This window comes from Rhinolophus sinicus, chromosome 9, assembly GCF_057876585.1.
Source record: "Rhinolophus sinicus isolate RSI-liver-muscle chromosome 9, RSI-T2T, whole genome shotgun sequence".
Taxonomy (NCBI): domain Eukaryota; kingdom Metazoa; phylum Chordata; class Mammalia; order Chiroptera; family Rhinolophidae; genus Rhinolophus; species Rhinolophus sinicus.
Genome location: NC_142509.1, coordinates 26357980 through 26378704, shown reverse-complemented (window position 1 = coordinate 26378704; position 20725 = coordinate 26357980). Strand labels below are relative to the sequence as shown.

Genomic DNA, 20725 nt, shown 5'->3' with positions numbered 1-20725 from the left:
CAGTACTTGTTACCCAGGCTGGACAGTGCCCTTTGTTCCTTTTTGTTTCATTTAAAAAGTCCTTTCTCCTTTCCTCTACTGTTAGAGGGAGTGCATGCAAATTGGCACAACCTTTCCAGAGGGCAGTCTGACAGGCTGTATCAGAAGTCTTAAATGTTTTTACCTTTTCACCCAGGATTTTCACCTCTGGGAATTTTGTCCTAAGGAAACCAGTGGGAGATACATTGAGGAATTAGAAGAGTAAAAATTCGTCCAGCGGAGTTGGCTAATTAGCTTGTCACGTCCATGTGTTGTAGCACTGTGCAGTTACTTCCCAAGGTCATTTCAACCAAGTTTATATTCCAAGTGTCCCATAGTGAACTGCGTTACTAATGCCATGGGAAAAGTGGTTTGTGTTTAGAAAAGAATTCTCACCAACTCTCTCAGCCCTGAAGTCACTTTGAGGTAAATGACGTTAATTGGCTTATAAAAGTACTTTTTCAAGAGTAAGATGGCGGAAGGGTGTGACGTCCATTAGACTTCATACAAACACAGAAGACTAGAATTGCTAGTTGGGAGGCTCCCCTTCGCGCCATGATTTGCATAAAGAGATAAAATAGAGTAACCACTCCAGAACAGACTGTTTTTGACAAACCCTTTTAAGGGAATACGCATATACAGTGTTTATTTATGTGTAGAGTAAATACCGCAAATGTTACTATACGAATTTAGCAGCTGTAATCTTTATTTAATCTGATTTTTCTGAATTTCTAAATTTCCTATAAATGTCTTTATTCCCAGAAAGGAATTATTTAAATGAATGTATGAATGATAAATTAGTAATACATTAGTCACGCATCATAAATAGTGGGGGGAAGGAAATGGTGTTGTGACAGTAAGCAGCTCTGGGGTCCGGGGCTCCTCAGAGCCTCCCAGGGACATCCGCGTACGCGCTTCATGAAGCGAATAGTTAAATCAAATGAAACTTTTTTTTTCCCCTTCCAATTTAGAAGACAAAAAATAAGTTCCTTTTTATCTAGACTTCAGACTGGGGAAAAACATTTTAAATCCCAAAGCAATGGCATAAATCACAAAGGAAAGGATAGATTGGCTGCATAAAAATCACATTATGTAAGACTCCAGTGTGTCAAAACAAATTACATCAGATTTTAACATGTCAAAAAATGAAGGCTGTACAAACTGGGAAATACATTTTCAACCAATAGGATAGGGGACAGTCTAATAGGCTTAAAATCTCAGTGCCAGCTGCTACCTCTAATTGAAATGGGGAGGACATCACCACGCTGGCTGGCTGGGTCCGATTGTAAGTCCAAAAGCCACTGCGCAGATCGCAGCGTTCCTCAGCCCCACCCCACACACTTTAGTCCACCAGCAAAGGCTTCGTCACAAACTTGGAGGTGGAAGGACTTTGCAAGGAGACACTAATGACAGTATGCTTTGTGAACGTTCCCCAATTCCAAGGTTTCGAAAAAGGGGGGGTGGAGAAGTGGGGAGTACGAGATGGCTCCAGATCCAGAGCTACTCAAGGATACGGTAGCTGCTGTGTTTGTTAGATTGCTTGACATGTGGAGGAAGGTGGTTTTAGAGAGGCTGGTGAGACCTTTGAAATTTGTTGTCGTTTCACTTTATTGCATGGAAATGAAACAGTAAGAGCTGATTTTTTTTTTTTTTAATTTTAATTTTTATTGGGGAACAGTGTTTTTTTCCAGGACCCATCAGTTCCTAGCAAAGTCATTGTTTTCAATCTAGTTACGGAGGGTGCAGCTCACTGGCCCATGTGGGAATTGAACCGGTGACCTTGGTGTTATGAGCACTGTGCTCTAACCACTGGGCAAACTGCCGCCCAGAACTGGTTTTTAAGAGCTTGGGTTACTATATGGTGAGTGGAGGGAGTATTTGGGTGAGAAATGCAGCTCACGCGACAGACTTCATGGTAAAGGTCCTTGGAAAGCACTGTGAATCCATTGCCCAGGGAGCCTGGGGTCAGAAGAAAAGAAGTTAACTCAGGTCAGAAGACAGTTGGAAAGCAAGTAGACAGGTCTTTCTGTTACTGAAAGGAATCCACGCACTATGGAGTTTGGGGACTGACCACTAGGTGCTTCGATTTTCTTTTTTGTTAATGGAGGCTTATTCATGTCTCAAAGACTAAGTGAATTTGGGGGGGGGAAAGATAATGGTGGGTTTGGAACAGCACTGGGGAGAAATGATTCAGACAAGATCCCAGCAGGCAATTGGCGGGTGTAGGGAAGGCACTGGGCTGAAAGAGACAAGCAGTCATAGGTGTTTTCAAAAGGGAAGCGCAAGGGTCTCGCCTGGTACCAGGCGCTGTGTGCGCGCACGTGCTAGGGCTTCAAATCCAAATAAGGCGCCTTCCCCACCTTCACTGCCAGCCTGGATGCAAATAGATTGCAGTTAAAGGGATCCTGGCCCCCCCCCGCCTCCCGCCCCCGGTGCTGTGGAAGCTGAGGGGGCAGGTTGCCCCCTCCACCAGGTGCCTCTCGGGTCCCCAGCGGCAGAGTTCACTTCCTTATAGCCCTGCTGTCTCGTTACTCCTTTCTAACATCTCCCCCCTAGACACAGTTCTGTTTATCTTAACATTCGCTGGGTAAACATTTTTACAGTGAGAGGGTAAAACTCCTGGAGGAAATTGTAGTGGAGCTAACGGCCAAGTGGTCCAGCAAGGAGACGTGTTGGGGCTCAGTGCCCTGATGGCCGAGATGTCCACCATCGGGGTTTCAGCAACAAAATCCAAGCTTTGGGGCTGTAGGGACAGCCTGAGAACTGGGAAGTTGCCCCGTAAATAACAGGAAGTTGTTGCAGGTTCGTTTCCGTGCTGAGATGCTCTTTGGGTTGTAGGTGACAAAGCCCCTCCTAGTTAAACGCCTGAGCTACTTACTGCCTCCCTCAACTACAGTTCCAAAATGACACAGGAGTTCTCATCCCTCTGGCCAGTTTCTACCAGAGGCAGTGGAGCAGAATGTCACCAAAGATGGCTCGGTGGGGTTCCTATATGGGCACTGGGCACCTGCCAGAAACCTTGTAGAGACTAGACCATTGTTTGAACTGGTTCCTCTACCTCACCCTTCTGGTCCCTTCTTTGCTTCCAGAGGGATGTCTTCTCAAACAGAATCTGTCAAGCTCTGAGGGAGACACAAATCCGTACTCTCCAGCCTCTTGTATGAGCGCTCCCTTGCCCCCTGCCTCCCACGCTGCCTGACTCCTGTCTCCTCTTATATCCCACACAGGCTGTCAGCTCTTCCTGTTGGCTCCAGCTTCAAAACACATCCATATTCTAGCTACTTCTCACACCTCCACTGTTACCCCACTAGCTTGTGCCCACCTCATCTCTGCGGTGGACTAAGCTCCTGCGTTAGCGTTCTACAGAGAAACAGAACCAATAGGATGGGTACGGACAGAGAGAGACAAAGATGCTTTATAAAGAATTGGCTCTCACGATGATGGAGGCCAACAAGTCCTGAGATCTCCAGGCAGCAAGCTGGAGACCCAAGAGAGCTGATGTTTCAGTTCAAATCCAAAGGCAGCAAGAAAGAAAAAACACAAAGGAGTTCTTCTCACTTAGCTTTTTGGTTCTGCTCTGGCTTTCAACTGATTGGATGAGGCCCACCCACACTGGGGAGGGCAATTTGCTTTCCTCAGGCTACTGATTCAAATGTCAATCTCTTCCAGAAACACCGCACAGACACCCCAAAGTAATGTTTGACCAAATATCTGGGCACTGTGGGGCCCAATGAAAGTGACATGAAGTTAACCATCACAACTTCCAAACCAAGCTTCCTGTTGTCCCCTGCTTTAGTCCTAACACAGCAGCTAGAGTAACCTTTTAAGGTATTGAGGCAGGGGTGTGCAAACTAAGTTCATAGGCCAAACCTAGCCCGCTGGAAGTTTCTGTGTAGCCCACAAGCTCATAATAGTTTTTTACAATTTAAATGGTAGGAGAAAACCCAAAAGAACAGTGACAAGTAAAAATTACATGAAATTCAAATTTCAGTGTCCATAAATACAACCACACCCATTTGTTTAAGGATTATGTATGGCTGCTTTTTTTTTTAACTGGGGAATATTGGGGAACTATGTTTTTCCAGGACCCATCAGCTCCATGGCAAGTCGTTTCAATCTAGTGGGGGGGGGGGGGGCGCAGCTCAGTGGCCCATGTGGGAATCGAACCAGCGACCTTGATGTTATGAGCACTGTGCTCTAACCACTGAGCCATCTGGCCTCCCCTATGGCTGCCTTTCTACGTTAGCCAAGGGGGGTAGTCCCAACAGAGACCTATGGCCACAAAGCCTAAAATACTTACTGTCTGGCTTTTAAAGAAAATCTTGCTGACCCCTATAATTAGATTCAAAACCCTCCATGGCTTTTCATCCCACTCAGAGTAAAAGCTAAAATCCTCACACTGGCAGAGGCGACCTGTCCCTGGAGCCTCCCCAACCTCCCGATGCCCCGTGTTCAGGGGGCCTGCCTCTGAGCCTTTGCATGTGTTCTCTCTGAGCCACGCCTCCTTCCTCCACCTCCGGTATCTGCAGGAATCCCTCCCCTGCCATCTTCCCCGTAACACCTTATTGCCACCGGATCTATTCACTCATTGAGTTTTTGTCCCCTGAATTGAACACAAACTCCATGAGGACAGGCACTTGTTTTCATTCATTGTGGTAGCCTCAGGATCTGGCCCAATAAAGATTTTGTTGAACAAATGAATTAAAAATAGAGACATCTGGGATGAGGGTACCTATTGGGTTGTCTGTGTGACAGGACTTTGCTTCCAGAATACAGCCCTCCCCTGACCACAGCTGACCCCAGGCTGGGCCCATGAGCCCCTTGGAGTCCACTCCAGTGTGTCAAATCTGAGTTTGTGTACAGGGGCCTGGGAGCTGGGGAAGCCGGGGAGCTAGCAGGCAGAGCAGGTGCGCATTGATGGAGAAAGGGCGTCGGGGTCCCTTTCACTCCCTAAATCTATGCCTAAGGTCCAGCTGCATGTCTAACTTTAAATTCCATGAGGTACCCCAGGGATCCTACTGCCACATAAGCCAGGTTGAGGTGAGTTGACTTCCCCCATTCAGGTCTGTCTCCATCAGAGCCCCTTGAGATCTGAGATCCCAAGCCTTCATTCTGCACTGCAAGGGCCAAGCCCAGGCCTGGTGCTCAGGGAGGCTGGTGGAGGCGGGTTCCTTCAGCTGCTACCATTCTTGGAAAATCTGAGTCTGGAGGTTTCCAGGTTTGATTGCCCTCTGGCCTTCCAGGTCTGGGACCAGCCCCTGCGCTGGCCACCCTCAAGCGCCCACACTGACCCCGTGAGCTCTGGGGAACCCTGTTCTCTTTCCCTCAGGAGAAACAGCTTCACCCTTCAGGGTCCCACCCCAGAAGCCTCCTCCTACGGCTGCCCAGATTGATAGCCAGAATCGGGGCTGCATGGAAACCCACGGAAGTTCTGTTCCCATTTGAGAAGGGGAATTGCGTCCCAGTTGCGGTGGCCCCAGGGTGGCCATTTCCCCTTAAAATGATTTAAATAGGCAAATCTCAATCTGTGAGCCCTCCCTTGACTCAGGATGCATGGAGGGAAGGAGGGGTCAGGTAGTTGGGCCCTTCAGGGCTGGGCCTATCGTTAGAGCAGCTCTGTTCTCTATTTTGTGAGACCTTCGCTTTCATTTAAACAAAAGGTTCCATGGCTGGCGGGTAGATTGAAAACCACTGTCCCGAAGAAACAGGCTGTCAAACGCGGGTGCACAGCCAGCTGGACTCTGGTTTGGGAGGAAGTGTGGGCTTTGTGGTCTGGCCGATGTGGGTCCTTCCCTGAGTCTCAGCTTTGTGGTGGGATAACGGCCACTTGGTAAGACAGGTGTGATTCTGTGACAGATGTCACCCCCAGTTTTCCTGCAGTCGCCCCCATTTTCAGGGAAATGGCCCTGCAGGGAGTGGACGTCATGTTGGGGCAGGGCCACAGCGAATTACAAATGGATGATCGGATCTCAGCTCTACCTAGCTAGCCTGTCACACAGGCCTTGCCCAGCCACGTATTTCCAGGATTCCACAAGTGGTTTTTTCACCCCTTATTTTCCTTAACTGAATGCGTAGTTGACCAGCTTATGCCTGGTGAATACCAGACGGGAGGCTAAGCTTTGCTGGCTTTGGCCGCCTGCTGCTTCCTCTCTTTGTCTCTGTGGTACTAAGGTGTTTTAGAGCCATTCTTGTCACTGGTGTGAACAGCTCCCCTCGCCACGCCTCCCCCAGCTACTCCAACAAAGGAGCGAAAAATCAACCAAACAGGCCACCGCACAAGCACCGCTGGACAGACAGGGGTGATGCAGCTGGACCCGGTGTGCACCGGTGGGGTGGGGGGGGTGGAGAGGTGGGAGCCGGGGCTGGTGTGAACATGACCACCGGGCAGCAGCAAGCACTGCCCTCCAGCAGCTAACGTCAGCAAGAGCGCAGTTCGTACGTGGATAATCATTTAGGAGCTTTCCCAGTACAGGCACGCCTCGGGGATACTTCAGGTTCCATTACTTGGGGTTCCCTTACTTCAGGTTCCTTTCCAGACCCCGCGGCAAGCAAATCACACGAACGTTTTGGTTTCCCGGGACATATGAAAGTTCTGTTTACACTACAGTGTAGTCTATGGAGTGTGCCATCGCATTCGGTCTCAAAAACAATGCGCATGCCTTAATTTTAAAATACTGCTATAAAAAAAGGTGCTACCCATCACCTGAGCCTTCAGCGAGCCGTGAGCTTTTCACTGGTGGAAAGGGGCTTACCTCGATGTCGGTGGCTGCTGACTGATCAGGTGGAGGCTGAAGGTTAGGGTGGCCGTAGCAATTCCTTAAGATAAGATGACGGGGACGTTTGCCACACTGAAGACTTTCACCAGCGATTTCTCAAAGATGAATGGTCACAGATCATCATGTCAAATATAATAATAATGGGAAAGTTTGAAATATTGCCGGAAGGACCAAAATGTGACACACAGACACGAAGTGAGCAAACGCTGTTGGAAGAAAAAAAATGGCACCGATAAATTTGCTCTACACGGTTGCCACGAACCTTCATTAAACTAAAACCCCTGCAATATCTGTGAAGAACAATTAAAAAAAAAAAAAGCAAACGAAGCGCCATAAAACGAGGTACGTCTGTGTAAGAACCACCAGGTCTCCAGTTTTCATTTGGAAACAATCTCTGAGCAAAGCAGTGTGTAAGCCTCTCTGCACGTGTCTTGAGCCCCACTTTTTGCAGCACAGGCCAGACCCTGGGAAATGCCCCTTCCTCCACTTCCTTGAAAGCTCTGTTGCGTTCCTCGGCCTCCCAGCCTTTGCCCATGCCTGGCTCTCTGTCTGGGCTGCCCACCCAGCCCACTATGCTTGTCGTCTCAAGTGCCACTTCTCCCTGAAAGAGTCTCCTGACACCCCCTCCCCCACCCAGGGTGGGTTAGGGACCCCTCCCTGGCTCACCACGGGTGCTGTTACCGCACTATGTCTTCATGGTCTGTTCACTTGCCAGCTTCTCCACGAGATGAGCTACAGGAGGGCCGGAGTCTGAAATTGCTTGCCTTTGGATGTTGGCACATGCAGCCTGGAATGCCCAAGTTGGCTAAATGAACATTTAGACAGGGAGAGAAACTAGGCAGGTGTTGCCCTCTTGGAATTTGCAATCTAGCTCCTCAGAGCGGGTCTTGGTTGCAGCAGAAAGGACCACCTGTTTACTCAGAGAGAACGTTTGGATTTCAAAGAATGACTACATCGTATTTGCAAAGCTCAGGAAGGTCTGTTGTGTTGTGTTTTCGCCCACCACTCTGTTCCTGGGCAAGAAGCAAAAAAAAAAAACATCCTTCTCTGCATCTGGTTACTCCCTTCCTTCCAGGGCGGGGTCCCCTCTCACCCCCACTCTCTATCACCTGTAGAGTAATGCTGTGGCCTTTTTCACTTTGGGCCCTCTCAACCACTGTTCCCCAGAAAGTTTCCATGTAGTTCTTGGTGTTTTCATGGTTACCGGAACCCAAGAGTGATACCCCCGTCCCAATCAACAGCGTCACCGAAGCGCTGTCACAAACAAGGAGATGTGGGCCATCACGTGGCCCTGTCTGAGTAACCACATGCACACTTCCTTCTTTCATACACAACCGTTGGGGGTTGTCAAGGCCTGGACCACGGCTGCGGGTGACATAGCAGTGTCCGGTTAGCGTGGGCTGGCACCTTGTCGCTAAAACAGAGAAGCCACTTCTCCTGGGCCCATGAGGCAGCTGTCCCATGCTCTGCTGAGCACGGTAAGTGCTGGCTTGCAAAACCACAGGGAGTGGTGGGGGTGCCCAAGGGACCAGCCGTCCTGCCTGACAGCTAAGGGCAGGCCCTGAGCTGCAGTCCCTGGGGAGGGCAGACTAAAGTTCCGGGGCTCGGGACTAATGTCTGCCTGGAATCTGTGGCCCTGTTCTGCTGTCTCTTCCAGATCCTGCTCTCGTCCACTTTCATCCTGTCCTTCCCAGCAGGTTTGCCAGCATCTGCTGGCTTGGGAGCATTCTGAATTTAAAAAGTTAGAGAAATCAGGAGCGTTTCTCTAAAAATCACTCTACTCTGCTTTCATGGGTGGGACCCTGCGACCCAGACGGGTGAAGGGATTGGCTCAGGAACAGAGCTCGGGTTAGGTCAGGGCAATTCCTAGGAGTCGGTGTAGGATTTGTCTTGAAGCCGCATGAGTTATGGGTCCATGAAAATAACATTTCCAAAGCTGGGTTCTTCACACTTTTTTAAAAGATTGAGGAAATGGCACTAGTCGATAGCAAATTATTAAAATGTTAGAATTAGGATACTATTGCTAGTATGCTAAAAAGAGAAAATAATAATAATTAGAATACTCTTATTAATTTTTATTTGGGGTACTTTAGAGGCAAAAAGGAGAATGGGGGGGCTTGTGGCTAAAGCAGTTCCCCTTGCACACACACACGCGCGCACAGATAAGGACTAGGGCTCTAGTTGTCTGGAATTCTCTTCCTCCCTCTTGGACACTCTTGTTTTCTTCCCTCTCCCATCTCTGACTTTTAGTTCCCTGGGTCAGACCTCTCAAGGTCCCTGGGATGGGGCCTTAAGAGGTGGTTGCCTGGCCCCAGGCCCCAGAGTGGCTTCCTCCGAGGGTTGCCCGGGCTAGCCACACCCTAAGTGGCAGATGCCTCCCTCCCCAGGCTTGGATAGCAGCCAGGGTCTAGCGAAACCCAGATGGGGAAGGGGCTGGGCTGCCAGGCTCAATGCCTCCTGGGAGACTCCGCCAGAAGGATCAGGGCTTTCAAAGGGGCTGGGAATCATCTGAGAACGTTGTGCCCCCTTTTTACAGATGAGAAACACAAGGCTCAGAGGGGAGAATCAGCTGCTTCAGGTTGTGGGGCTCGAATGAGCTAATAATTCATGTATAGCTCTTAGACCAGCGCCTGGCACACGTCTACACTGGAAACACATGGTTTATGAACCAGAGCAGGCTGAGGTTATGCGCAGTGCCCAGGGTTTGCCATGGAGACACGTTTCCAGCCCTTTCTGGCCGACAGTGTCAGAGGTATGTCAAAGCTGTCTCAGAGTTGGGGCTTTTGCAGGGACATGGCCCTACATGCAGAATAATAATGATAACAGCTGACCTTTATTGAGCACTTACTGTGTGCTTAAACATGCAGCCTGAACCAGCTCGCTTCAAGCCACAACAACCCCATCAGCTGTAGGTGCTACCATTGTCCTTGTGTTCCAGCCAGGAACCTGTGGCTCAGAGAGGTGAGTTCAGTTGCCCAAGGTCACACAGCTCGTAAGCCACAGAGCGGGGACTGGATCTGGTTTGATACTGGATTTGCTCTGGAGTTGGGCCAGGGCCTGTCCTGTTCACCAGGACTTAGATCTGCACAGGGATCTGGGGCGTTGGGGGGATGGGGGGGCACCTGGGATGGGCGGGGCACCTGGGCCTCGGTTTGACTTAATTGTGGATTTGGAGATCTTTTGATTTCTTAGTGCCCCATCGGCATCTTATCTGAGCAGCCCAGGGTGACCACATTGGAGCTGGAATGTGGGCCTTCCTGCAGCACAGTCCCCCACCCCCCACGCCCAGGTGGGGCTGGGAGCAGAAGCAACCTGGTTTTAGGGGGAAAGACAGGAAATGGGCAGTGCCTGACCTTGTCCATTAAGCAAGCAGTAAAGCAGTAGACAAACAGGATGAGGCAGTGTCAGAGCCCTGCTCAGCTGTTTTCCCGCCATCTGAGGTGAAAGGTGGGGACCGGAGGAAGTGATGTCACTGCTCTAAGCCTCGCTTTCCTAATCTGTATAATGGGAATCATAACAGCCAGTATGCATGAAGATAAATGAGGTCCCCCATATGATGAGATCATTAGTCCATCCTCAGTGAGGGCTTTATAACCCATCATGTTTGTTATATTATGATAAACATATTTTAGGAAATAGAGTTATCGTCTGACCTGCCACACACGGTGCTAACACTCCGCTCCTCTCCTAACTACCTGTGTGGCCTCCTTGGAGCCACAGAACCTGTGGGAGCCGAGTCAAATGGGCTGATGGCTGCTCAGCCGTGGTCTGGTTGGTGCGAGGCTGCTGTGTCTGTGGCCCCTTCCCCTCGAAGCCCACAGGATGTCAGGCGCCAGGCGTGGGTGACCAGCTGCCAGCTTGCCTGGGCCTGAGGGGTAAGGGCATGAGGGACTTTTAGCACTGACACGGTGGAAGTCCAGGACAAGCTGGTCGCCCTAGACAGGCCCAGGTAGGGAGACGGGAGCTTTCCCAGTTTGCTTGTCTTTTATTTCAACAAATGGGGAGGTCTCTGCTCTCACATGGGACCCCGCAGCTTCCCGAACTGCCCATGGGGGAGGTAGGGAGGTCACCGTCTCTGTATTCTCCCTGAGTCTGAGGTCTCCCTTTCCTCTGTGCCTCTGTCCACAGCCACAAAGAGAGCCCTGCCCCCCCCAGAAAATGCCCTCTGCTGGATGCCAGCATTGGGGACCATCCCTGCAGTATCCCATTCGATTCTCACAACCATAATCTTTGACGCATATCATTCATTTTACAGATGAGGAAACGAGGCTCAGAGAGGGCGAAGTAACCTGCTCAAGGTCAGACAGCTGCTAAGTGGTCTCTCGTCCACCCGAGGCTACGTCTGCATGCAGGGGACTGGGGATGGGTGGAGGGGTGAGGGCAGGCAAGGACGAGAGCCCATGTTGGGGCCAGGAAACCTTGGTCCCATTCATGGTGTCTTCTCAGCCTCCAGGCTGCAGCAAGTCGGGCCCTGACTTGCCAAGATACCTCCCAGACCCAGGAACTGGTGGTGGGTTGGGCCTTAATGTTTTTGCACCTCCCTCTCCGCTTCCAGGAAGTGGCTAAGGGCTTGGCCTTCCAGGAACTGAGAACTGCCCAAGTTGGGGAGGAAAGGGGCGGGGAGGGGGATACCGGGGTTGTGAGTCTTTTCGTAATTATGAGATATGTCTCTGAGCTGGTGGCTTCCTCCTAAATTTCTCTGCTCCCCCGCCCCTCCAAGGAAAGCCAAGATTAGGCCATATGCTCTTCCCCAAGTAGAAGCTCCACCCTGTGTACAAAGAAACTCTGCCTCTTGAAGGCAGGTTAGAGGGCAAAGAATGTGTACATGTGTATGTGACACATTTATTAAGCACCTACTGTAATCTTGGAACTTTTGAATCCATCATCTCATTGCCCTCAACTTTTGAATCTCATCCTCTCAACAGCCCTATGAGATTGGTACTGTTTGTTATCCCCATTTTACAGATGAGAAAACTGAGGCTCAGAAAGACAAAAATCTGTGTCAAGGTCATGCATCTGGCAAGGGGCAGAGCTGAGACTCAAATATCCTTTTGCCTGACCCCATATGCCCTGCATGGCACCCGGTATATATGGGGCTGACCTTTCTAGGTAATGTGGCCTCAAGGTTTTCCTTATTCATACTCTGCCCTTCCTCTCCCAACTGGGTCCCCAACCCTAGCCACAAACACAGCAAGCTAAGCTCATCTTCCAAGAAGCCTTTGCTCCTTCTGCCCCCACAGCTAGGTCAGGTCTCTTCACAAAGCCTTCCTGAATCCCCACTGGGTTCAAATCGGATTTCTGCCACTTGCCAGCTGTGTGTCTTTGAGCCAGTTCCTTCACCTCTCTGAGCCTCATCCCTCCTCAGTAAAAGGAGGACAATCATGAGGGACAAAAGTGTCTGGTGCAAATATCATGAAGTTTGGTTTAAGAAATTATTTTCAGATATGATTAGACTGGCATTTTAGAAGACACCATAATTCTCATTAACGTGAAGGAGGTCAGATAGAGGCTGGGAGCTGAGGGGCCAGTAAGTCACAGCCACTCAAGGAGAGATGAGCAAATGCTCTCTACTCCGAATCCCATGAAGTGCAAGGGAAGGCACTGGAAATTATCCAGGCTCACTCTGCCCCAGCTCTGTGTCAGGGTTTGCACACCGCTGGCAGGTATTGTGTTCAGGAACCCAGGAATATCTGAATCCTGCCCTACAACACAGCTGTCACTCATCGCAGGATTCTCTAGGGCAAGGTTTTGAATCCTACAAACACCAGCCAATGGCGGGAGGAGCGTAAGGAGAGAGAGAGAGGTAAAAAAACAAACAAATGACAGCATGAGTGTTCACAGTGCCAAGAAGAAAGACCAGTGAGATGGCCCAAAGGCGAGGTACTGTCCTTTCTGGCTGCCTGGTCTGGAGGCTGAAGGTGATACCGGAATGGACAGTGACCCCGTCCACAGGCAAATGAAATGACTGTCAGCTTTCTGAGGGCAGGGATGTTCTGAAAAGATTTGAATTTTCTCCTGGTCCCGGATAGAACCGTTGATGGCTCTGGGCCCTGGAGGACGTATGGGATAGGTTTACTGAAAGAACCAAAGTAGCCACCCCTCGCTGGAGCTTGTGACGGGAACAAAGTGCTAAGGGCTTGGTGGGCAACACTCATTTCATCTTCACCACAGTCTGTGAGGTAGGTGCTGTCACCCCCTTTGCGTACGAGGACATGGACAAAGGCAGCCAGGCCACGCTGAGACACTGAGAAAGGGTGTGAAAAACTGAGACTCGGAGGGATAGGCCAGGGCTGTGCAGGATGGGAGCCGAGAGTGGGGCAAGTGGAACAGAGGGACGTGGTGAGAGCGAGGGGTCAGGATCAGACTCTAGGAGGCCTCACGGGTCCAGACGAGGAGCTTTGCCCCGTAGACCTGTGGTCTCCAAACTCTTTTGCTCATGGACCTCTTCAGTGGACAATATGTGTACATGGGTCTGTTGATGACTTGTACACAAGTACTACTACTGTACACTCGATATACTACAAGTGTATACAAAAATAGAAATGAAGAAGGGGGGACATGAAGTTAATATCCGCAGAAGCGCTAATATTTTCTGTCTACACCCCCAGTGGATTGTCTTGCCCACAAGTAAAAAACTTTCATCAAAAAGAATGGGGAGACAAATAGTTTCTATGTACCACATAGAGGGAGTTGGAGGTCCTCCTGGATGGATTTATTCATGTCGGTAAATAGTAATAGCTGCTATTTGTTTAGGGCCTACTGTGCACCAGGCATGTACTGGGTCGTGAAGACGCCTAAAGCCAAGTATCTGCCCCCGACCGGCCCTACAGCCAGCTGTGGCCATCCCAGATCACAGCCGAGGGTGATTGGCAGGCCCAGGGGTGAGGCTGTCCTGATGTCCCTCTGTCCGTGTCTTCCTCCAGGTGCCATGCCTCTGCAAGTCGTCCTGCTGCTGACTCTGCTGGGCCCTGGCAGCAGCCTCCAGCTGTGGGAGACCCAGGAGAATGGAGCCACGGAGTCCCCAGGCCCCCTGCTTGCCCGGGGCCGGAGACAGTTGGCCATGGATGAGGACGTCACTGAAATGTACGATGATTATCAGACGGACCCTCCAGAAATGCTTGAAACTAGCACAGGGGCTGTGTCCCTGAGCCCCGAGCTTCAGGCTATGATAGGAAAGTTGGGGCAAAGAGATTCTGCAGGGCCTGGTACTCCGGGGCCAGCCACAGAGGACTCTGCTGGCTTGCATGCAGGAGGGACGGCCTTTGGGAATCTGAGCACAGAACTGGCCACACAGGGGATTCCTGTCACACCGGGCCCTCTGACCAAAGAACTGGTCACTACAATCTCTCCCACCATGGTGGCTCCATCCACAAAGGAGGCTCCAACCACAGAGCTGTCTACCACAAAGGCCCCAGCCATGGTGCCAGCAGCCACGGAGGCCCTGTCCATGAAATCCACTCTCATGGAGGCCCTGTCCACGGGACCAGCAGCCACGGAGACACTGACTATGAAATCCACTGTCACGGAGGCCCTGTCCACAGGACCAGCAGCCACAGAGGCACTGACCACAGAACCCACAGCCAGGGAGGCGCTGACTATGAAATCCACTGTCACGGAGGCCCTGTCTACAGGACCAGCAGCCACAGAGGCACTGACCACAGAACCTGCAGCCACGGAGGCACTGACTATGAAATCCACTGTCACGGAGGCCCTGTCCATGGGACCAGCAGCCACTGAGGCACTGACCATGGAACCTGCAGCCACAGAGGCGCTGACTATGAAATCCACTGTCACGGAGGCCCTGTCCACGGGGCCAGCAGCCATGGAGGCCCTGTCCACAGATCCAGCCACCACGAAGGCTCCATCTGCAGGACCTGCTACCACAAGCAGCCTCACCACAGCCCTTCGTGTGCTCTCTCATCCTCACAGGGGCACCACTATGCCAGCCAGCAATTCGACTGACAGCTTCATCAACCAATGGAGAAAGAGTCAGGGTCTCTCCCCGCAGAGCTCTGTGGCCCCCAGCCCCACAAGGGGCCTGGGTAACATCCCCGTGAAGCAGTGCCTGTTGGCCATCCTCATCCTGGCACTCGTGGCCACCATCTTTCTTGTGTGCACCGTGGTGCTGGCTGTCCGCCTCTCCCGCAAGAACCACATGTACCCCGTGCGCAATTACTCGCCCACTGAGATGGTCTGCATCTCAGCCCTGCTGTCTGACAGGGGCGAGGGGCCCACTGCCACAGCCAACGGGAACCTGCACACCACGAGCCACGGCCTAAAGGAGGAGCCTGGGGAGGACCATGAGGGGGATGACCTCACGCTGCACAGCTTCCTCCCTTAGCTCCCCCTGCCTAACCCCTGGAGCAGGGCCCCCTGCCTCCTTGCTCTGTCCGCAGCCCACTGGGCCACCACTGCCTCCAGGCTCTATTCCACAAGTCTGGCCCTTGTCAGAGCCCCCTAGGGATGGGATCTTTAGGGCAGGGCCCCCAAGTGCTTCAACAGGACCTGAGCAGCCAAGGTCCCTCCTCCCAGCCCTGGCTGCTGGAGTTTCATACCCAGGCACCAGGGAAGAGTCAGAGTTCCTTGCCCCACCCCACCGCCATTGTCTTCTGGTTGTCATGGTCACATGCATGCATTTTGGGGATGGGTACATTCCTGAGGCCATTTCCAGCTGCTGCTCCCTTGGGGGGCAGCTGGAGTTTTCTTGGATGCCTTTGCAGGGAGCCCAGGGTGAGGTGTCACCCTGTGAGGGCTGGCACAGGCTTGGAGAGCGCAAAGCGACACCCTTCTTTGAGACTGTGTGTACTGTCAATGAGCTTCCTTCTGGTGACAGAGTAACCCTCATCCTGCCCTCTCTGGCCTTCCCCTGTGTCCCCATTGCAGGGTGGGCTCTGTCTTGTTCACTGAAGTATCCCACTGCCTAGCCTGGGGTCCGGTACAGTGCAAGCACTCAATAAATATTTGATAAACAAACACTGGCTGGATGCTTCAAGGTATCAAGTTACCTCCTGGAGGTGTGTGGCGTTGGTCTTTGCTGTTCACACTCAGCAACTGAGGACCCACAGCCTGTTAGGCTGACTTCAGTATTGTCTCGGGAACACTGGGGGCATCTTGGTACATCCTTGAGTAGCTGGGAAAGCTTTCCGGCTGTTTGGGGGGTAAAGTGGGGCTGGCTTCCAGGGACTACTTTATTTCACGCCCCCCACAACCCAGTTCCAGCCTACAGAATTGGGTTCCCCCCACATCTCAGACAAAAATCGCCTCTAAACATCAATGCCAGCCTCCCCAGACCCCCACCCTCCCCTCTCCATTCCACATGGAACCTGTCTCCCCTTAAAACCCAGTACCCACCCATTCGTCACACAGTCGAACACAGCTGCAGTCTGTCTACCAGGCTTTTGTGCAACTCACAGGAGTAGCTGTCATTTAAAGTTTGGGGCCAGCAGACTTTCTCCTAAAGGGCCAGACAGTAAAAATTTAGGTTTTGCAGGCCACCTGGTCTGCAACTTCTCAACTCCACCCTTATATAGCAGCACACATGCAGTAATTGACAATGTATCACAAGTAAATGGGTTTGGCTGAGTTCTAATAAAACTTTATTTATAAATAGGCGGCAGGCTGGATTAGGCTCTGTAAGTTTACTGATGCCTGATTTAAGTATTGGGTGACCAGAAGTCCCGGTGTGCCTGAGACTTTCCTGATTTTAGCATTGAAAGTTTCACATTGTGGGAAACTCTGCTGCCCCAGCAAATCAGGACAGTTCGTGGACCTATTTAAACAACACTTACCACATGCATACATGACCACGTTCAAAACCCACTTTGACCCTAAGTGGTAAGATCAGAAAGTGAAGGCTTACAGAGGAGAAAGAGACTGGTCCACCGGCAGTGGCTGAGCAGGTATTTAAACTCTTGAACTTCTGCGTCCCAGTGCCTTTTAGTCATTTTCCTTCAGGGAGAAGGAAACTGCTGCTTAAGAGTTCTACCTTCTAAGAGAGAACTAAAAATCCTCTCAGGGGAGACTGTTTTTCTCTTCTAGAAAAATACCTCCAGAAGCCTCTTTGGAAGTGAAGGACCCTTCCACTCCAGGACATAACCTGCCAAGAGGGAGCTCAAAGAGAGGACTGAGTCTGGAGGTACTGGGTGCAGCTCAGGAGAGAGGGGCTGGGGTGAGGAAAGAGGAGCAATTGGGGAAATGCGGCAGGGAACGCGGCAGGCAACAGGCCATCAGGAAGAGTCAGTGAGAAGTGGAGGCATGCCTGCCCCTCCCCTGAACCTGTAGAACAAATATGACACACAAGGAAGGTGTGTCCAAGATGCTTTGCTGGGGGCCCTGGTGGAAGAGCGGTGTCCACTGTGGTCCAGGGCCGCTGATGCTGGAGAATGAGGCATGATGCGTTAGGAGCAACATAAGTCACTTGCCCTTTGGGAGAAAAACCAGCGGGAGGACTCCACATCATGGCAGTGAGGACCCAGAAGCTGAAAGACTTGGGGGACATCTGAACAGTCTCCCAGGTTCTTGTCAACCCATCCTTCTGGGCAGGGAGCAGCTCTCCCTTTCTCCTGAGGGCTCCGGGAGTGCCTGACTTTCCACCTGTCTATTTCTCCGAGGTGCGGGATTTAGATGAGCATCAGTGATGATGGGTGCTTAAAGCAGCCACCAGGGGGCGCCCGCCGTCAGCTCTTAGAGTCATTGGCAGCCTGGAGCTTCCCTCTGTGCAGAGTTAAAGGATGAAAGAGGAAGGACTGTGTAGCCAGGATGCATCTCCAAACACAGTGGAGTGCTAGTAAATGTTTAACAACTGGCTCCTGGGGTGGAATGGGTACCCAGGCCATGATTTGTAGTGCTTGTCTATTTCCTTGGTGTAAATATTCCCACGGCCGGTTTTGAGCAACCAACCATCCATATAGTAGATGATACAATACATGTAAGTCATCTCAAGAGTATAGATAATAGCAGAAAATAGTAAAATAATTAGGAAGTGATGAGTTTTGAGTATTGAGGACCTTGGTTTTTAATGTAATATACCGTGTTTCCCCGAAAATAAGACCTAGCCAGACAATCAGCTCTAATGTGTCTTTTGGAGCAAAAATTAATATAAGACCCGGTCTTATTTTATTATAATATAAGACCAGGTCTTTAATATAATATAATATAACATAATGTAATGTAATAATATAATATAATATAATATAATATAATATAATATAATATAGACCGGGTCTTATATTAATTTTTGCTCCAAAAGACACATTACAGCTGATTGTCCAGCTAGGTCTTATTTTGGGGAAAACAGAGTAATTTAACTTACAAAACAACTGGCTCACATAATTCTGAAAATGTGACAATTGGCTTTCAGAGACGGGTATTGGCTGGCCGCTGCACACCACTGCGACCTTCACCCTGCCTGGATCGCCCCTTGTCCTTGAAAATCAGTGCCTGAATGGCCCCACTTATCCATTCAGCAAATATATCTGGAGTATCTCCATGAGTCCCCTTAAACTCCCTGGGACCCTCCCATTTCACAGAAGAGGAAACTGAGGCTCAGAGAGGTGAAGTCATCTACCCTAGGGAATGCGTGAGGACCCAGGATTGGAACCCAGGCCTCAATCAGAAAGCCATGTTCATACCTCTATGTCACACCATCCTTGAGATCACAGCGGGGTTCTAGGGGAATCCCATGCCCCAAACTCTCACCTCTGTTGACCAGCCCTGCAGCCTGGAAGTCCCCACCAGTCTCCCTTGTGGTTCCTGGTTGCTGAGGGAAGACATTGTTCCTAGGGAGGGTGACAGAGTTGAACCCAGCCTCCTCTTTGCAGAGAGAAGGACACAGCAGAGCTGGGCTCTAGGACAAAGAGAGATGGCTGGGGGGCAAGCAGCTGGCATTTACTGGGCACTGACTGCATGCCTGGCCCCGTGCCAAACGCTTTATCTGCATAAACTCATTCAGGCCTCACAACAACCTCATGATGTGGGTCTAATAATTACCCCCATTATATTGCAGGGAAAACTGAGTTTCAGAAAGCTGGACCACTTAGTCTGGCAAGATGCACTGCTAAGAAACCAGACTGCTGACTTCAGTTCTGATGATAAGGAAGGAAGCCGGGTAGACAGGAAATGGGGGGGCATGCTAAGTTTACTCCAGGTCCCTTCTTTCTTATGAGCTGGCACTGCCAGCCTTGAGGGTGGCTCGTCCAGCAGCCGATCTGGGCAGAGGTTTCCCAAACTCATCCTTTATATCCCACCCCCACCGCCACTCAGCCAAGCCCCATAACTTGATTGTTATGGCACGTCCACTCTGTGCCAGGCACTGTGCTAAGTCCTGGGGTGCCAGGTGAGCAGGACAGAACGGGTGATGCCCTTTGGGGCTCATGGGTCTAGAGGGAGAGAGAGATTAATCGAATGATCGTCTAGAAAAATATCAGATTTTGGCTGGGCCCAGAGCCCAGAAGAGTGGTGCTGGGGTCTCTGAGTGTGTGCGTTGTGGCCAGACCTGAAGGTAGGGTGGGGGGGACTCAGGAGAATGTTTGAGACTCGAAAGACGCGGAGTGGTTGATGTGGGAAGGAAGATAGAGAGAGAAGAATGTTCCAGGCACGGAGAACAGGGGTGTGTGTTGGGGGAATGGACAAGGGCAGGGTGATGGGAAGTAGCAAGAGTGGCTGCAGGGAGGAAGGAAAGGCTGTGTGGGGCTGAGGGGCGGCCTGGGCTAGAGCAGGGGTGCAAAGAAAGTGTGGAATGGAGAGATCATTGAGAAGGACCAAAACTCTGTGTGGGAGGCATCACGTGAATTCAGGATCCCAAAATGGTTGGCCGTAAGGACATGGGTGCTACATGCCACTCTGACACCCCTCTCCCCACCCCTGGCAGGTAGAGGTGGGCAGAGTCCTGATGGCTGGGCTTTTAGGGGCACAGTCCACTCAGCCGCTCACTCAAGCACTCACGCCACATGCGGTCTCCAGGCACAAGGTGGTGTGCCCCTGGGGGTAGGAATTGTGATTCAGCTTCTAGTGTGATTCTGGCACAGAGCACGTGACTGGGACATGTGTGTGGACTATTCCAACAGCCGGGAACAGGTCAGGAAAAGCAAGGCAGCTCCAGCCTAGGATCAATAGAATGTTATTCAGCAATTGAAAGTGATGTGTTTGAAGCGAACACGGAAAAATGCCCAGGATGGAATCGTTAAGAGAATGCTGAGCCTCCGTTGCCTCCTCTGTGAAATGGGATCATAATAGTGTCACTTTGGAGGGATGTTGGGAGGATTCACGAGACCAATCACGGAAAACACTTGGTCCAATGCCGGGCACAGGGTAAGCGCTCCACAAATCATAGCTACAGTATTAGGAGGATCAAATGTAGAACAAAAGGCTGGAAGGAAGTACAGCAAATTGTTAAGAGTGGTCAGCCATTCAGCATAGGATTGCTTCTTTCGACTTTTCTGTGTTTTCCTAATATTTCTCAATGGACAGAACAAAACCGTAAGTGTTAGGAAATCTGGGGGTCCCAGACCTCCCCAGCTGGTGAGTAGAACCATCTTCCTACAGCAATTAATGCCCACACAGGAAGGCTCTGAGCCGGTGGTCCTTACCTGCAGGGGACATTTGGCAATGTCTGGAGATACTTTTGGTTGTCACCATCAGAGAGAGTGCTATTGGCATCTAGTAGGTGGTCAGAGGTGCTGCTAAAAACCCTACTGTGCACACGACAGCCCCTCCAGCAAAGAGGTGTCTGGTCTCAAATATCACGAATGCCGAGGTGGAGAAACCCTGCTCTTCCCATCTGGCAGTGAGAGCCCGCAGAGCTCCCCTTCTCAAAGGGTTTTGGAAACCCAGAGGGGCTTCTCTGTGGCCAGGAGCTTGATTGGTGAGCGTGATCTTGCTGGGTGGAAGGCTGGAGCCATCTCTGCTCCAGATCTTGCCACCCAGGGCCCTGC

The 20725-nt window shown here is 51.0% G+C and overlaps 1 protein-coding gene and 1 long non-coding RNA gene across 5 annotated transcripts; one reads left to right on the top strand and one right to left on the bottom strand.

Moving 5' to 3' along the window:
• Positions 1-1412: 1412 nt before the first annotated feature.
• Positions 1413-8033, bottom strand: LOC141569171 (uncharacterized). Of its 2 annotated transcripts, XR_016022392.1 has the most exons (4): positions 7904-8033; positions 7461-7599; positions 6771-7000; positions 1416-1977 (listed from the first exon to the last, which is right to left on the bottom strand). It is a non-coding gene; the product is annotated as an uncharacterized LOC141569171 (long non-coding RNA). The 2 variants fall into 2 exon arrangements; XR_012492618.2 differs by lacking the exon at positions 7904-8033 and having other exon boundaries at positions 1413-1977; positions 7461-7893.
• An 87-nt stretch (positions 8034-8120) lies between these two features.
• On the top strand, positions 8121-15767 carry SELPLG (selectin P ligand). 3 transcript variants are annotated; one of them, XM_074321377.2, is made up of 4 exons: positions 8136-8272; positions 9331-9546; positions 9662-9755; positions 13718-15767. In XM_074321377.2, the coding sequence occupies exon 4, from the start codon at positions 13723-13725 to the stop codon at positions 15133-15135; it is 1413 nt and encodes a 470-aa protein (XP_074177478.2). In that variant the 5' UTR covers positions 8136-8272; positions 9331-9546; positions 9662-9755; positions 13718-13722; the 3' UTR covers positions 15136-15767. The 3 variants fall into 3 exon arrangements, with proteins under 3 accessions (XP_019613089.3, XP_074177478.2, XP_019613088.3); XM_019757529.3 differs by lacking the exon at positions 9662-9755; XM_019757530.3 differs by lacking the exons at positions 9331-9546; positions 9662-9755 and having other exon boundaries at positions 8121-8272.
• The last annotated feature ends 4958 nt before the right edge of the window (positions 15768-20725 follow it).

What these genes read in the sequence shown, in the direction of transcription:
- SELPLG (XM_019757529.3), top strand. Translation starts at nt 9,504, where the DNA reads ATGGAGACACGTTTCCAGCCCTTTCTGGCCGACAGTGTCAGAG. An exon ending in TCTGGCCGACAGTGTCAGAG is followed by an intron (nt 9,547 to 13,717) that starts GTATGTCAAAGC and finishes GTCTTCCTCCAG; the next exon opens with GTGCCATGCCTCTGCAAGTC.